This window comes from Polyodon spathula, chromosome 4, assembly GCF_017654505.1.
Source record: "Polyodon spathula isolate WHYD16114869_AA chromosome 4, ASM1765450v1, whole genome shotgun sequence".
Taxonomy (NCBI): Eukaryota; Metazoa; Chordata; class Actinopteri; order Acipenseriformes; family Polyodontidae; genus Polyodon; species Polyodon spathula.
The window spans coordinates 53,154,861-53,173,365 of NC_054537.1; the positions used below are offsets into that span (position 1 = coordinate 53,154,861).

An 18,505-nucleotide genomic window follows, 5' to 3' on the forward strand; every position below is an offset into this window, starting at 1 on the left:
AGTGTAATGGTACCAATAGTATACTTGCAGTATATTACTTTTTGTAACGGGTGATATTGGATTATGATCCAAACTTCTTTATACCCTCTGTTAAATGCTGAAAACTACTGGAGGTGAAAAATAACAAAAATGAAATAACAAAACATGCAAACATTATAAATTAAAATGTGCAAGTGTTGTGTATTAAGCCTATACGTCAAATTGTAAATACAGTACACCCTCGCTATAACAACCCTATTTGGGTCCAAAGCCTTTTGTTCGCTATAGTAAAGGGTCAATCCTTGCGGGATTTGGTCATAAGCAATGTGGACGTGTATGCATGTACACACACACACACACGTTTGCAGAAGTATTCACCCCCCTGCAAAGTTTTCACATTTTGTTGGCACCTGAGCATACTCCACAACACTTTCAAATTAGACTTTACAAGTAGAATCTACACAAACTACTCCACACTGATGCAGTTAAAAAATGCATATAGAATATAAATAAGTAAGACTATTCCGTTTTTCTCAAAATCTCAGTTGCATAAGTAATCAACCCCTTTGCTACTGCATCCCTAAATCACTCAGGTGCAAATAATTTGTTTGAAAGGTCACAAAATTGGTGAAATAGTTTCAGCCAGTGTGTACTCAAAGTTGAACATAGATAATTTCCCTCAGGTATATAAAGACTTTCAAGCTTCAACTCACATAGTGATCCAACAAAGCAACCAGGAAGACCAAGGAGCTTTTGAAACAAGTCAGGGATAAAGTGGTAGAGAGGCACAGAGCAGGAGAAGGGTACAAGAAAATTTCAAAAGGCACTGAATATCCCTCTCAGCACAGTGAAGTCCATCATGAAGAAGTGGAAGATGCATCATACCACCCCGACACTGCCAAGATCAGGTCGCCCTCCCAAACTGAGCAGCCGGGCAAGCAGGAAACCAGTTTGGGATGTCACTCTGAAGCCAACAATAATCTTGAGAGATCTGCAAAGTTCTGTGTCTGAGATGGGAGTCAGTGTTCACACATGAACAATAAGCTAGTCCCTACACAAAGCTAGCAGGTATGGACGGGTAGCAAGAAAGACGACAATACTAAAAAAAAACTCATCTTAAAGCACGTATGGAGTTTGCAAAAAAGCATGTAGATGATACTGCAGACATGTGGAAAAAGGTTTTGTGGTCAGAGGAGACAAAAATTGAACTTTTTAGTCTAAATTCCAAGTGTTATGTCTGGCGCAAGCCCAACACTGCACATCACTCAGTCAACATCACCCAACTGTTAAGCATGGTGGCAGCATCATGTTATTCTCTTCACCAGGGACTGGGAAGCTTGTCAGGATAGAGGAGACAATGGATGGTGGAAAGTACAGGCGAAGCAGGACAATGACCTGAAGCACAAAGCCAAAGCCCCACTGGAGTGGTTGAACAAGAGAATTAATGTTCTTGAGTGGCCCAGTAAAAGTCCTACTTAAATCCAAAAGAAAATGTACGGCAAACTTGAAGATTGCAGTCCATTGACGATCCCCAACAAACTTATCAGAACTGAAGCAATTTTCCTCTGAAGAATGGGCAAAAATGTCACCATCCTACTGCACAAAGCTAACAGAGACCTATTCAAAAGCAGTAATTGCTGCAAAAGGTCCGTCTACCAAGTACTGACTTAAGGGGCTGAACACTTACGCAACCAGTACATTTCATTTTGTAAATTTTCTTTGTAAGTTTTGCTGACATTTATCTCCTCTTCATATAACAGTGTTCAGTTTAACCACTACATCTTTGAATAAAAAAAAAGTTTGTTTGACAAAATTGTGCATACATTATTTGCAATTCAACAAAATGTGACATTATTGGTAGGGGTGAATACTTCTGCGAACCACTGTGTGTGTGTGTGTGTGTGTACACACACACACACACACACACACCCATCACACAGTGCTCCCTCACCATAAGGCTCTTGGTTATAATGTGCCTCAGATATAAAGCTCCTACAGCATATCCCCCAACTCACCCAGACTAGTGAGTCATGCAATATTTCTACAGTAAATAGCAGTCCCAGTGTTGTTCAAACTGTAACAACTTCTCAGTCTAACTTCTGTTTCTCTCACTCTCCCTGTTGATACAGTATCTGAACTGAACAAAAGCTCCACTGACACGTATAACAAATACATTTTATTCAACATTCATTTTATAACTAAATAAATATTGGGCCTATTACGTGGTTATCTTTCCTACTGTATTTACTATTTTGCTGTAAGAGGAGCTACAGCTTTCTCCAGGAGACGAGCCACTTCAGCTTCACTTCAGCCCCACTTCTTACACTTGGTTTGTTTGTCTGTCGCTTTAAACTGAACTTCCGACCACCATTTAGCCAGGCTATTTACACTTTAAAAACTGCTACTTAAAATGATCCATGAGTGGGAATGTTACCTTTTTTTAAAATGTTGATTCCATGTTGCTATATACACTATATGTGCATTATAGAGAGGGACTTATTTTATTTTGTATTTTAGTCAGATGTGTGTTGGTTTGTGTCCCACAGCGCCCCCACCCCCTCCCCCAGTTTCTAATGTTCTTCGGTTATAACATATACTCATATTGTGTGTGTCCCAAGACCCGTGTTATAGCGAGGGAGCACTGTGTGTGTGTACATACATTATATATATACACACACACACACACACACACACACACACACTTGACTTGATTCATACTCCCTTCATAAAGACAAATCTGCCCGATTCCAGCCTTGCTGAAGCACCCCTAGATGAGTCCAATTTTCAGCTTTACCCAACACCTGGTCGTCTAATGGTTAGACGGAGACCTGGAGAGGCCTACAAGCCACAGTGTCTCGCACCCACTGTGAAATGTGGTGGAGGATCGGCGATGATCTGGGGGTGCATCAGCAAGGCTGGAATCGGGCAGCTTTGGCATGAATCAAGCCAAGTACAAGGTTGTCCTGGAAGAAAACTTGCTTCCTTCTGCTCTGACAACGTTCCCCAACTCTGAGGATTGGTTTTTCCAGCAGGACAATGCTCCATGTCACACAGCGAGGTCAATCAAGGTGTGGATGGAGGACCAACGGGTTATGACCCGTCATGGCCAGCCCAATCTCCAGACCTGAACCCCACTGAATACCTCTGGAATGTGAAGATGGATGGTCACAAGCCATCAAACAAAGCTGAGCTGCTTGAATTTTTGCGCTAGGAGTGGCATAAAGTCACCCAACATCAATGTGAAAGACTGGTGGAGAGCATGCCAAGACGCAAGAAAGCTGTGCTTGAAAATCAGGGTTATTCCACCAAATATTGATTTCTGAACTCTTTCTAAGTTAAAACATTAGTACTGTGTTGTTTAAAAATGAATATGAACTTATTTTCTTTGCATTATTCGAGGTCTGACAACACTGCATCTTTTTTTGTTATTTTGACCAGTTGTCATTTTCTGCAAATAAATGCTCTAAATGACAATATTTTTATTTGGAATTTGGGAGAAATGTTGTCAGTAGTTTATAGAATAAAACAAAAATGTTCATTTTACCCAAACACATACCTATAAATAGTAAAACCAGAAAAACGGATAATTTTGCAGTGGTCTCTTAATTTTTTCCAGAGCTGTGTGTGTGTGTGTATGTGTATGTGTATGTGTGTATATATATAAACCTACAAGAACCTGTTCATGGCTGGAGAACTTCATTTTTGGAAAGAGGGAGACCCCTAGCGACAGAAACCAATAACTGCTCGTATAAGTATAGCAAGCCAGAACATGCAGATGTCGTCAATCCACGCTGCCATATAATGTAGACAGAATGAACTCAGGCGTGAGTGTAAGGGTGTGGCGGTAATGAAACACCTTAGTAAGAATTAATGTGTTGCTGCCAATTCTGGAGCCAGAGGCGACAGGCTTGAGACCGTACAAACTAGTAAAAGCTCAACAAAAACACTGAGCACAGCGGACCATAAGTGCACCATGAAGCCGAGAGAGACGTGGCAAGCGTAAGGAAACAAAATGCACAGACAAACCAGGGTGAACCGCTCCTACAAATGTTTCTCACAAATCAAAAGCACTGAAAAATGTAAACAATATAAGCAAAAGCCTAGAAATGTCTTTTTTTTTTCAGCTTAGAAATTAGCGTAGATAACATGTTAAGTTATTGGTAGACGAGCTGTGGTTGGATTGGATAAGGATTTTTTAATTCCATGAAATAGTAACCATATGTAATTTGGACATTTTGGAATCTGCTGTGTCAGGATTACAACTGAGATTGCGATAGCCACGTCCAAGTGAGTTTACCTGAGATTTATACAGCACATGAGGAAGTTATCTAATGAGAGCAATTATTCAACAATCCCTCCCCTGAATATCACATTAAACTTCTAAAAAAGGATGATGACACATAGGAAAACCCTGGCAGGGTGTGTGTGCGTGTACATACATACATACATAAATACACATACACACCATATTACTTCGAATTAACGCCGCCCTCGAATTAACACCTCATTCAGATATCAGTTTTCTAATAGACGCCGCTGTCAATAAAGTAACGTAAAGGTATTTTTATTTCTACCCCTGCTCAAAAAATAAATATAGAAACACGCAAATCTGGCTTTGTCCAGTTGACGCCCCCCAAAAGACTGCAGCCTCAAACCACCATGTAATATAAACTAATGATCACACACCTTAGTAAGCTAATTTTATTTTATGGTACAGTCCTGACAGACACCCAAGATAAACTACTTACAGCACAACAGTCCTTAACGTCAGCCAACACAGCAGGGGATAAAATAAGCGCTCTCTGTTTACCTCGTCCTCAGCTTGGATGGTGAAAACTCAGGGGAACTTAGAGCTTTGCCAGTCACTTACGCGCTATCCGAAAGCTGGACGAAGATACCTTCTTGTAGGGGGCTTCAGTTGTTTTGTTTTTTATTCAATTGGAATTTCTCAGTCCTGTACAATTATATATATATATATATATATATATATATATATATATATATATATATATATATATATATATAGACACACACACACACACACTATCTATGAGAAGATTTAGTTTCGGTTTCTCTTAGAGAAATTACAAACATACAGGTAAATTACAGTGAGGAAAAAAAAAAAAAAAACAATAACCTAGTTAGATATATTTTAGTTTTAACAGAAATCAAACCGATAGTCAGAGGTAATATTTTTCGTTAAGAAAAACAACTGCATCACACTCAACTACCGTTCTCTCTCCTCTTCTTGTTCCGCCCCATAACAACCAATACACACTCCTGATTCGCTGGTGCAGAAGTCCCGTCACCTCCCAGCTCCCACCTAATAAGCTCTCGTTAACTGTCAGTAAATGTATTGTATACAAGGCCCAAAACATACAGGAATATTGCTATGCAGATCGGAGCCTCCACAGAATCGCTTCTAAAATGTCTTAAATCATGTAATAAAATATTGCAGCGTTTGTAAAGCATAGTATTATTAATAAAGGCCGCTGTCGTATAATCGCCGCCTTCGTTTAAGGGCCGCAGTCATTTTGATCAATTTAACATAAACGCTGCGTCGCCAAATTGAAGTAATACGAGATATATATATATATATATATATATATATATATATATATATATATATATATATATATATATATAATATAATTTTTTTTTTTGTTTCCAGGATTCGGACCGAATACTACTTTTTGAGCAGGGTTTGGATTCGGTGAGCCGAATCCTACATCCGTACATTAATTAATATATCCCTCCAATCAGTGCAGTTCTAATTTAAATAAATAAAAGACATCCTGTATTCGGTATTGAACGTATTGTATTCGGTACTGAACGTAACTGTTGTGCAGTATTTAATAACAAGAACACGTTTTATGAACTCTGTCGCAGCTCTCAACTCCCTAAATTACTGGTGGTGCACAGACTAAACACACTCAGCTGCTGAATGCAAACAATCCCCCCCCCCCCCCCCGTATGCAACAGCACCTTTTTCATGGAGTAAAGTTATGCAGTAAACTGTTGCAAACGTTTGTGCTTTGTCTGTCAAACGTGTTCTAGAGATTATACTGAGATAAAAAAAATTAACAATCGGTTCACATAAATATACATTTTTTGTAACTTTACAACTGTCAGATGTGCAAGACGTTGTTGAACAATATACGCTTTAGTAAATACAATTTTACGCCTTGCAATGTGCCAATACAAGTTGAACCATTTGGAAACTGGTGTGTTTTATTAAAATATTTTAAAAACTATTTCATAGCTTATTTGTTGTGTGTTACTCACACGGTGCATTTAAATCAACGTGGGTTTTATTCCGGTCACTTATCACGGTAATGTTTTCCTCATAGCTTTCCGTCTCAGATCAGGTGACACAGGTTGAAATGTCATTAAATAAAATAGTGGGTTAAGGCCAGTGGTGTAGTCCTAAATCTTAAAGTACAGGAACGCCAATTAAAATATAGATTTTTCTAACACAAATGACTGGAATTCAGTTTTATTTGTACATTGAGGCTACTCCCCCAGTGCTGAGACTGGAGTGCCGTTATTCAGCCAAATGTGGCCTGTTTTGAAAGCATCTAGTGGGTTAATGTTATCTTTGGCGGTTTGGTTATTTTTCTAAACTATTTATCATGCATGTTTTGTTTTCTATTCTTTTCTATTATGTCATCTCCAGTGCAAAACTTCAATCACCACGCTGTAGTATATCACGTCTTGCCCCCGTCTTTTTTTTCTGGCGCTCTGCATCCAACACAATTACGAATCATACTGACGCTCAGTATTTTCATTCGTCACAAATTTAAGAATTGTATCAGTACATTTTTTTAAAATGTATTTTTACAGACTATTTGCCAACAGCTTTGAACAATTTAATTGTACACTACATTCTGAATATTAGCCAAAAATAAATAAATAAATAAATAGCAGTTCTGGTATTGTAAGTTGCGAGTAACATTACCTACCTGTTTTTTTTTTTTTTTTTTTTAAATACATATGTAGCACTTATTTATGGTTTTGTAATACATATTAAATCTTATCTTTCACTCCAATCCGCAGGTCTGTGACCGATGTACAAACAGCTTTAAGCCCGTGTTTACGGCCACAAGCATAGCATGCACTTCTGCTGTCAGCTGTGGTCGTCTGCGTTTTTACAAAATAATTTTTAAAAAAGTGTTATCCTTCTTAAAGTAGTACTGTATTTTGTAATAGAAGTACTAGTGTTCCCTTCAGTGCATCACAACGACGACTGAATCACAATTGTGCAGGAGATTTCACTAAACACATTTAGAATACGGCTATTCAGAGACTGAACGTACCATCCAAACTGGTATGTAGGGAATCGGACACTGATTTATTTGTTCATAGCGCTTATTAAATAAAAGACAGAAAGTATATATCGCTTCATTGATGTCCAGTCACCGAAATTACAGTGGTCTGGCTCTATATAAGCATTTTCATAAAACAAAATGGTAAATGTTCTTAGTTAATTCTCAAGTCAAGATTCTGTCTGTAGAAAAAAGTACCGGAACGCTTTTCCGGTGCGTTCCGGCTCGAGTACACCAATGGTCGTGGCAACGATGGCGCTCTCCTTTCTTGTAACGGTAAAGTAAACAGTGCTGCATTTTGACATTTCTATTGTGGGCGAAGGGGGCTAGCGGTAAATTGTGTAAGTTTCAAACTGAAATCGTATTCAGGGATATATTTCCATTCGGTAATACAAATATTATAAACTAACAAGGCTCAAAACTATAGATTGTGCGTGTCCCTTGTTAGTAGCTGCCAGTCTGATTTTCATTCAACAGTTTACTTGACAGTTTACGTAGATTCGCTATTCGGCGGAATCTTCTGAGATGGATTCGGTGCATCTCTATCTCTATCGTTGTTTTCAATTTTCAATATATGTATCCATTGCTTTGGTATGCCTGGGGTATAAATTATTTTAGCAAAACCTCTTCTCTGAGTTAAGACACCCATTGCACAACATTTCCTGCCATTTCAGGCGTACAGTACGATCTATGATCTCGACAAAAATAATCCTGATTAAGCTCAAATGTGAATAATCACGTTCATAGTAAAACCCTGAAATGACTGTTACTACTAGGCATTAGAAATATTATCCTAATCCTGCAATACTTGGACCAGTTCAGGCCTTGGCTATGGTAACATTGGGTGTTTTTCAGGGGCTTTTAAACCAGCAGCGGGGCTGGCTATCCCTGAAATAGAAGGAATACTGAGTGGAGAGGCTGCTGGATTTCTTGTGGTGCATGAGAGACCAGATAGTCAAAGAGAAGGAGAGAGGGGCCGGGGCCTCCTCCGGTCACCTTCGAGAGGCTTGACGATCTGCAGCTTCTCAGGCAAGTAGGAGCGGCTGATGAAGCAGAGTCCTGACAGGCCTGAGTGGTTGGTGCTGAGGGACATGATGCTATCGGTGGGGGTCAGGGAACTGCTGTACAGCTCGCCCTTCTCAGCCAGGTTACGCAGCTTCCTCTCCCGGTCCTCCTCGAAGAAGCGCCGCTCACTCAGGTAGTTGTCGCGCCGTAGTGACAGTCTTCTCAGAGCAGTCTCCAAGTCGTGGGAGCCTGGTGTCCCTGGGGTCCCTGGCTTTTTGTTCGTGTCTTCACTACAGAAAATCAGGACAGGCAGGAGGCAATTAGCACATCTCCAAATCACAGAAAAGTCCCTTCACTTATCTCCCAGAAGTAAACAGACACCCTTTCAGAATCCTCAAATTAACCTTTCAAGTCTGTGTTCAAAGTGTGATTAGACAAACCTGCCATCAGGCGACTCTGTCTCCAGGATGATGCTGTTCGTCCGGTTGTCTAGAACAATGTTGCTGATGTCTCCTCCGTAGAAACTGGAGCGTGGCGTGCTCATGCAGCTGGAGAGCGCTGAGTTCAGTGAGGAGGACTGGTTAGACCCAGGAATGTTCATGGGAGAGGGAGCCAGTGATCGCTGCTTCACGGTCAGGTTGATGTTCTTCACTGTCTCAAACACTCGCTTGTGGTGAATCCTGAAAATACAGAACGGTTCATTCCCCTTCAGCATTCAATGGCAAAAGCTACCCTTAACCCTTTGTAAAACACCTGTTTATCTGTTCACACACAGTCGTTTTCAAATACCTAAAAGCCTTACATTCACCCACAAATAGTAAATTCTCGTTAATATGAATTTCAAGGGACCAGCAAAATAATTCATATTATCGTAAGTCTAAAATCTGCATATTGTCAGTCTTGATGTTACAGCTATTTCAAACATTTTGTGATAAGTGAATTTGTATTACAAGAAGTAAATTTACATAAATAACTGCTAAATTTGGCCAGGACCATGTAGAGTTCGTTTTAACGAGAACTGACTGTATCTAAATCAAAATCAAATAGTGGCTAAAAAGAGTAGGAACACATACTTCTGCTCTTCAGTAATGGGATCCTCCAGCTGAAGTTCCTTTCGCATGGTGCCTTCAATCTCAGCTGCTAGCGAGTCCTATAAAACAGAATATGCAAAAACTTTGCAAGTTATCTCCAACCAAGTTTGTTTCATCTTTCCTGACCAGGAAATTATGTTATTCATCATCTGCATTTTCTAAAATGAACTTAGTAACCAGTAGCAATCCATGAGTGTCAAGGTGCTGTCACTTAAGCTGAAGGGGGTTGAAGGAAAGGATGCAGAGAAGCTGTGGGAACACCTACCATCGGGAAGAGCCCCAGAGAATGGTAGCGCCGGGGAGTGCTGTTGGGCATAGTCTTGTTGCGCAGGTTCTTCAGCTCTTCTTGCGCCTCATGAAGCATCTCTATGCACTCTGCATACTTGTCTTCCAGCTCTCGTAACTGAGGAACAATATAAATCAAAATAGGGTGTGTCAGTAACATGCACTGGCATAGCCCATACCAAGGATGCAGATACACAATTGCTCAGTTAATCAAGTCTCATAACCACAGACATGCATCGTCAAAATCACGTGGTTCCCAAGTAAGGTATAGGTTTCAATGGCTAGCAGGTACAAACATTCTGTGCCTTTACAGTTACTGAAACAGCACTCACCTCAGATGTGAGCTGGCGCTGGGCATCTTTAGCAGCCCCCAGATGTTGGGAAAGTTCTTCATTTTCTACTGCGTACTGCAAAAGGTAAAACAACATTTCCCTATTTAAAGCCATTCCATAAAGAATATCACAGTGATGGTCTGAGCCTGGCACTCTGTTTAGCAGGCCAAGATTTTGGTGTAACCTCCAGGTTTGAAGGAGGTGGAAATGTGCATTTAACCCCATCACCAAAGTAATATTAACTGCCAAAAATTGCCATAAAAATTCTATTAAATCTATTTTAAATTAATACATATTGGGGAATACAAGTGATGTAAGAGATGTATGTCATTAAAACAGAGAAAACCAAGGTCTCAATGTGTTTTTAAATATAATACTTTAGTAATAAAACATGAAGCGTTATCATTTGTCGTTGTAACACAGCCATTGTGTTGGAAAAAATAAAAATCTATGTAGGGATGGTGTTTTGAATACATTTGGCTAATGTGTGTGTGAGTGTGTGTGTGTGTGTGTGTGTGTGTGTGCCTATAGAAACCTACAAAGTGGACCTTTTGACGGAATGTCCTGGAATTAATTTTAAGAATATCTATATATATATATATATATATATATATATAATATATATCCATATATATATATATATATATATATATTTTTTTTTTTTTTTTTTTTTTTTTTTTCATTTATCTACACATCCTAGTGCACAACTTCCAAGTAAAAAAAAAAAAAAAAAAAAAAATTCTAGAAATTTGTAGAAAATTAATAAAAAATAAAAACTGAAATAGCTTGGTTGGATAAGTGTCCACCGCCCTTGTAATAGCAATCCTAAATTAGCTCAGGTGTAACCAATCGCCTTAAAAATCACACACCAAGTTAAGTGGCCTCCACCTGTGTTAAATTGTAGTGATTCACATGATTTCAGGATAAATTCAGCAGTTCCTGTAGGTTCCCTCTGCTTGGTAGTGCATTTCAAAGCAAAGACTCAACCATGAGCAAAAATGCACCTTCAAAAGAACTCCAGGACAAAGTTGTTGAAAGGCACAGATCAGGGGATGGGTATAAAAATAATATCAAAGGCCTTTAATATCCCTTGGAGCACGGTCAAGACGATTATTAAGAAGTGGAAGGTGCATGGCACCACCAAGACCCTGCCTAGATCAGGCCGTCTCTCCAAACTGGATGACCGAGCAAGAAGGGGACTGATCAGAGAGGCTACCAAGAGGCCAATGGCAACGTTGCAAGAGCTACAGGCTTTTATGGCCAAGACTGGTCAAAAAGTGTGCAAGTGACAATAATATCCCAAGCACGCCACAAATCTGGTCTGTATGTTAGGATGGCAAGGAGGAAGCCATTACTCAAGAAAGCCCACCCTGAATCCTGTTTGAAGTATGCAAAAAAACACTCAAGAGATTCTATAGCCATGTGGCAAAAAGTTTTGTGGTCTGACTAATCTAAAATGTAACTTTTTGGCCTAAATGCAAAGAGTTATGTTTGGTGCAAACCCAACACAGCGCATCACCCAAAGAACACCATCCCTACTGTGAAGCATGGTGGTGGCAGCATCATGTTATGGGGATGTTTCTCATCGGCAGGGACTGGGGTATTTGTCAGGATAGAAGGGAAAATGAATAGAGCAAAGTACAGATAAGTCCTTGAGGAAAACCTGCAGCCCTCTGCAAGAAAGCTGAAACTGGAGTGGAGTATGGTATGCAGATAAGTGGAAACAAATAATTTAAATACATGAAACTCTGGCACTGACATAACAAAATTTGAAAAAAGTTCAAGGGGGTGGAGACTTTTTATAGGCACTGTGTGTGTGTGTGTGTGTGTGTGTGTGTGTGTGTGTGTGTGTGTGTGTGTATATATATATATATATATATATATATATATATATATATATATATATATATATATATATATATAGTGGCTCTCAAAAGTATTCGCCCCCATTGAACTTTTCCACATTTTATTGTGTTACAACATGGAATCAGAATGGATTTAATTAGGAGTTTTTGCCACTGATCGACACAAAAAAGTCCAGTGTCAAAGTGAAAAATAAAATCTACAAATTGTTCTAAATTAATTACAAACACAAAACAGAAAATAATTTATTGCATAAGTATTCACCCCCTTGAGTCAATATTTGGTAGAGGCATCTTTGGCAGCAATTACAGCCATGAGTCTATTTGGATAAGTCTCTACGAGCTTTGCGCATCTGGACACTGCAATTTTTGCCCATTCTTCTTTGCAAAATTGCTCAAGCTCCGTCAAGTTGGATGGGGACCTTCAGTGAACAGCAATTTTCAACTCTTTCCACATATTCTCAATTGGATTGAGGTCCGGGCTTTGATGGGGCACTCCAGGACATTGACCTTTTTGTTTTTAAGCCACTCCAGTGTGGCTTTGGCTGTATGTTTGGGGTCATTGTCCTGCTGGAAGAATCTTCTCCCAAGTCCCAGGTCTCTTGCAGACTTCAGCAGGTTTTCCTGCAGGATTTCTCTGTACTTTACTGCATCCATTTTGCCCTCTATCTTCACAAGCTTTCCAGGCTCTGACACAGAGATGCACCCCCATAGCATGATGCTGACACCACCATGCTTCATGGTAGGGATGGTGTTCTCAGGATGATGTGCGCTACAGGGCTTGCGCCAAACATAGCGCTTAACGTCGAGGCCAAAAAACTATATTTTGGTCTCATCAGACTATAGATTCTTCTTCCACTTGGTCTCAGAGATTCCCACATGCCTTCTGGCAAACTCTAGCCGAGATTTGATGCAAGTTTTTTTCAACAATGGCTTTCTTTTTGCAACTCTCCAATAAAGGCTAGTTTTATGAAGCATCCCGGCTATTGTTGCCGTATGCACAGTGTCTCCCAGCTCAGCCGTGGAAGACTAACTCCTTTAGAGTTGCCATAGGCCTCTTGGTGGCCTCCCTGACTAGTGACCTTCTCGCCTGGATACTCCGTTTTTGGGGACAGCCTGTTCTAGACAGATTTACAGTTGTGCCATATTCTGTCCATTTCTTAATAATGGACTTTACTGTGATCCGGGGGATATTCAAAGACTTGGAAATGTTCTTATGTCCTACCCCTGATTGGTGCTTTTGAAGAACCTTACTCTGGATTTGCTTTGAATGTTCCTTCATCTTCATGATGTAGTTTTAGTTAGGAAATGTACTAACCAACTGTGGGACCTCCCAGAGACAGATGTATTTAACCTGAAATCATGTAAAACACCTTAATTGCACACAGGTGGACTCCATTCAACTAATTATGTAACATCTAAAGACAATTGGTTGCACCAGATCTTATTTAGGTGTGTCATAGCAAAGGGGGTGAATACTTATGCAAGTAATTATTTTTTGTTTTGTATTTGTAATTAATTTAGAACAATTTGTAGATTTCATTTTTCACTTTGACATTATGGACTTTTTTGTGTTGATCAGTGGCAAAAACTCCTAATTAAATCCATTTTGATTCTATGTTGTAACACAATAAAATGTGAAAAAGTCCAAGGGGGGTGAATACTTTTGAGAGCCACTGTGTGTGTGTGTGTGTGTGTGTGTATATATATATATATATATATATATATATATATATATATATATATATATATATATATATATATATATATATATATATAGATAGATAGATAGATAGATAGATAGAGCGTCTATCAGATTTGGCCGAAGGACAGACGTCAGTTTTTTGAGGTTTGAAATGGTGTCTGGATATTCATTTTGTAAAAAGGTTTTTAGGTTTAGTTTTCTTTTTTCCCCCAAAATGTTCCTTCCAACTGCTTTGAGCCAACTGACCCTTAAACACAAGGAGGTGTGTTTAGCCACAAGCTAAAAGCAAGGTATAAAGCAAGATCGGCTTTGCAGAAAATAAACCCATTAAGTGTGACCAGGATGGCTCAAGCCAATCATTATTTTCTTACAGATTTAGACTTCTTCTGTAGATCCACTATCTGGGAGAGGAGGTGGGTGATCTCCTCCTGTTGCCGGGCAGCATCTTCGGTTTTCTTGGCTAACTCTTCAGCAATGGAAGAGATTTGAATACTTGAACGTGGAGGAAGTAAAAAAAAAAAAAAAAAAAAAAAAAAATATATATATATATATATATATATATATATATATATATATATATATATATATATATATATATATATATATTATATTAATAATATGCTGTCGACGGGAGATAATAGTCACCGAAGTAGTATAAAAAGGATTTCTGCCTCTAACCATTATTATCAGTGGCTTCAGTTAGGGGTATTTTCCTAAAGTGTTTTTATCAGTACACCAACTGTACAACAGCAGTTTTATTTCCATCTTGCATCATCTTGGAGCTGAACAATTGACACAAGAAACCAGTAGTTGCTATTCTGAACAAAAGAATTTGTAAGGGTTTCAAACATCGTCTCAGTCTGGATTCAAACCCTAGCTCTAGGGTATACAACCCATGCTTTATTATTCTTAAACAATCCACTACCCAGTCCATCCAGTGCTGGAACCACACCAGTTTTTTACACTCAAAGAAATGTAGAATAGCGTACTTAGCTCCTTCACACAATCATTCACAAGCTGTTGCTCCTTCTCTTCATAAGTGATTGTTTCGGTCTTCAAATGACAAGCCTATGGCAAAGGAAAAGCAGAGTACATGTATTTGTTTTTTGGAACAATGTAACAGCAGGAAAGTTAGTTATAGTAACCATTATCCCCCACTACCGGAGACTTTTGAAAATGATAAATATTTACACTTGGTATAAGATCGTTCCAGCTCAGGCAGACCCAATCCTGGGATGGTATATGTGCCACTGTAGTTGATGATACATAACCAACACATGGTGGAGAAAAGGGTTCCATGGGACTGTAGGTGCCACGTCATGCAAAAGGAGAGCTGTGTAACTCATGTCCCAGATGTTAAAAACGTGCCTGAAGGAGGTAAAAATGCTCATTTTGGAGACCTAGTCACTGTTATTGTAGTTTGTACGCTCACCCCATACCTCTGATCTAAGGACAACATTCTCCTCTTCAAGGTCCTTCAGTTTCTTCTGCAGAGAATCATGGGGAAAGTAATTTTGGACTGCTGAAGACTCATTCCGCCTTATCCTGCACATATTAACACAACAGCATTAAAAACATATGTGCCTGAGATATTCATGACAAAGTACAATTTTTTGTGAGAGTATAATTAGAGTTTTAAGAAACAGACTAATACGAAAAGTTTAATTAAACATTTTAGGTGTGAAGGGTGTGACATATGGCTAACAGTCACTTGAAGAAAAATATCTACACCGTGCCTGCAACCTACCTTTTAGGCAAAGGAATGTATTTCTAGGACAGTTTTTATCCATATTATTGATTAGCTTATTACCTAGGTGTGCTTACTGAAAGTGACATTTATTTAGGACACAGACATTGACAGAAACCATCTGCTTAAAAGAGAGATAACGTGTTTAAATGTGTACAGGCAAGGCTTTACACTTACGGAGTTGAGCAGGTTGAATCAGCTTCACTATCTTCTGCAACACTTGTATAAAACTGAAGCAGCTCGTCTTTCACTGACAGCTCATGGCGCAGCTGAGAAACCTGGACAAACAGTAACCCCATTATCGATGCATATTACAAAAGCAAATACAGTGCTTATTCCAGGGTTACCAGTAATGTTTTAGAAAATATAACTATGGTGTAATAAACATTGCATAGCACTTCCTATAGTTGAAAAAAAAAAAAAAAAAAAAAAAAAAAACGTTTCCTTTGGTGTTTGTATAAACCAAAAATATATATATATATATTTTTAAAAATATTTTTGGGGTAAGAATGAAGGGCACATGATGCATCCCTTTCCCTTATAAAAGTCACCCATAATAAAAGCATAGTAAGTGTAACAAAGCATAGCGAAAGCATGATAAAGCACAGCCAAGCACAGAGAGCACATTGAAAACTTACTGTGCTAGATAGATATAATATAAAAAGGTCAACTAATTGACAGCATATTGTACCCACGTATACATCAGTTGTCCATAAAAGCAATTGCACCGATCATTATCAATGGAACATTTTTATAATTTTACATTTGGTTGTGCACACTGTATAATCACTGTTTTAACCCACTAATTAACCCATTTTGTTTACCCTGGAGATCAATTCTGATGTTAAGGTGACCGGACACTGATCCTGTTATTTTATTTATTTATTTAATGCATCCTATACTATTTCATATGGGACTAATTTGTTCACACAATTTTCAACAAGAAAGGAACAAGATGGAATACCAAGGAAATGATGGCTGATTAAAAGTGTAGATGAGATTTTAAGTGTTTGCTGGTCTGGGGCTATACTTTAAAAGAAATGTTCTCTTACAACTCCTTATAAATGACATGCTTTAATATAAAATACTTTTTTTTTATTTCCTGTTGATATCTCTCATAGTTTATTTTTTAAAGCTTTTGCTTTAAATAAATTCGAAGCAAAAAAAGTGTACTTTATATTGTTGTTGGCTATTGTGCGAGGGGGTGTTTTTCACATTGCTTTTCAAACATCACACATTTAAGCAAAATGACTGATACAGTTCAACAGGAATAAAAAGCTATATGCAAAAATAATAATTTTATACAGCAGCTCATCTTCAGAATTGTCACTAAAACTACTAGAAAACAATATCTCAATTGTACATAAGGGCAATGTTTCAGCTTATTCACTTTAAAATCTGTCAAATTGACCATCTGGTACATTTTTATGACTGACTGTAGTACTGCAGGGACTCAGGCTGTCTCCCAGTACTCACCTCCTCCCGAATGTGTTCCACCTGCTCCTCGAGGAATTCATTTCTGTCCGTGAGTGTTTTGTTTTTCTTCAGCAGTGACTGACCAATGCGTGCGGCTAATTCTAAATCCCGCTCTTTCTGTGGAGGACACAAATCACATTGCGATTATTCAAGCTGACAGGGGTGACAAAGCTCACCAACAACAACAGTTTTGACTGTATATGTTTGTGCAACTACTCTAGTATTTTTGCACTACAAATCTACCAGTTCAAACTGGGACCTTCAGCACAGAAGAAAGTGTCAGGTTGCCATTGTAACTAGTAGAACGGGAGCCTATTGTTTTGTTTTAGCTTTTTTAATCAATATTCTGCCTGGGGATAACAAATATACCAATACTGTAAAATACTGACTCGCTATAAATTCCAATATTATTCCTTTGGGATAGCACTCAAAGGTTAATTTTTTAAAAATGTTTTCATACTGGGGTAGTCCATAACCATAACCTAAGGCTATCAAGTTCTGAATCCAATCATTCATTGCTAGAGGGGTAAGGTTAAAAGTAAATAGTCTTCAAGTCCTGGCAGATGAGGATGTTGGGAAAAGTGGAAAAAGATACCGCACAGAACTGTGCAAAAAAGTTGTACATGCAAACAAATATTAAAGCTAATTTGTAGTTTGTTTTACTGGCATTTTGAATGTAAAAAATGGCATCCAATCTTGTTTCAATACAAATATTTAATTAATTATTGTCTTTCTAAATGATACACAATTTGGATTAGGACACTACCTACATTAGGTCAATACAAACCATGCATGAAAAAAATATTATACATGTAGATGGACGTGTAATCTACTAATGCAAATGTATATCAAATACAACTGCAGGTTCATTTTGAGAAAGTAGGACAAAAGCAACCAAAACAACAACAAAAACAACTTGTGGAGCTCCTGTATCAGTCGTTAAGATGATTAAAGATAGCTATGTCTGTTGCAGAATAGCTCTGCAATCTGAGGCTTGCAATACATTATTAAAGCTGATCATGTGCTGCTCTCACATCCTTCTAAAACAGATTGCTGTAATAAGAAAAGCCTCATGCTTCCCCACAGTCTTTTAATGACTATGCATCAACTTGCAACTGTTTCCTGAAGCCTGGATGGAATATCCCTAGTTCTGAAACCCACTCCAGGGAGTACAACCTAGAAACCCAATTCAACCCAAAGCATGTGCTATTGTGGTACAGTCCCTTGCCAAGACCAGTGAGGCACCACGGCAGGCTTAGGTTTCACCATGGCAACCATTTGTTTTAAACATTTCTCCTAACAATTAACACAAGGTCACATTACTATAACTCCAGGATGTTTTTTTTGATAAAACAACCATTGAGCTGGTGTGTTATCAGCATGACAGGCACGATGCAATAAAGATCTGATTAGGATTTGCACTATTACTGTGTCAACTTTATCATATTATCATCAAAGATTTCCAGTACATGACAGTAGATGTTAAAAACTTCATGCTGATTTGAACTTGGCTCTCGTCAAGATAAGCACCAACTAAGACGTAGCTTTGCAGTAAACTAATGTGATCCATCTGCATCACCATCCATTTGTGTTTCTTTCCATCTGTTGATGTAGATATCCTTCTGCCTGGTGTTGATGGCTGAAAATTAATGTTGGCTCCAGGGATCAGCTTATTTTGCCTCCCCAGCGCATCAGCAC

At 38.5% G+C, this 18,505-nt stretch overlaps 1 protein-coding gene across 1 annotated transcript in view; it reads right to left on the bottom strand.

The window, feature by feature from the left end:
• Positions 1–18,505, bottom strand: part of LOC121314631 (trafficking kinesin-binding protein 1-like) — an 83,360-nt gene that overhangs the window by 26,243 nt on the left and 38,612 nt on the right. Inside the window, exons 4-13 of the mRNA XM_041248082.1 lie at positions 16,808–16,924; positions 15,509–15,609; positions 15,024–15,129; positions 14,573–14,652; positions 13,956–14,085; positions 10,018–10,092; positions 9,666–9,803; positions 9,383–9,459; positions 8,750–8,989; positions 8,301–8,599 (exon numbers count right to left, since the gene is read on the bottom strand). Coding sequence (XP_041104016.1) covers positions 8,301–8,599; positions 8,750–8,989; positions 9,383–9,459; positions 9,666–9,803; positions 10,018–10,092; positions 13,956–14,085; positions 14,573–14,652; positions 15,024–15,129; positions 15,509–15,609; positions 16,808–16,924 — 1,363 coding nt within the window. The remainder of the gene's footprint in view (positions 1–8,300; positions 8,600–8,749; positions 8,990–9,382; positions 9,460–9,665; positions 9,804–10,017; positions 10,093–13,955; positions 14,086–14,572; positions 14,653–15,023; positions 15,130–15,508; positions 15,610–16,807; positions 16,925–18,505) is intronic.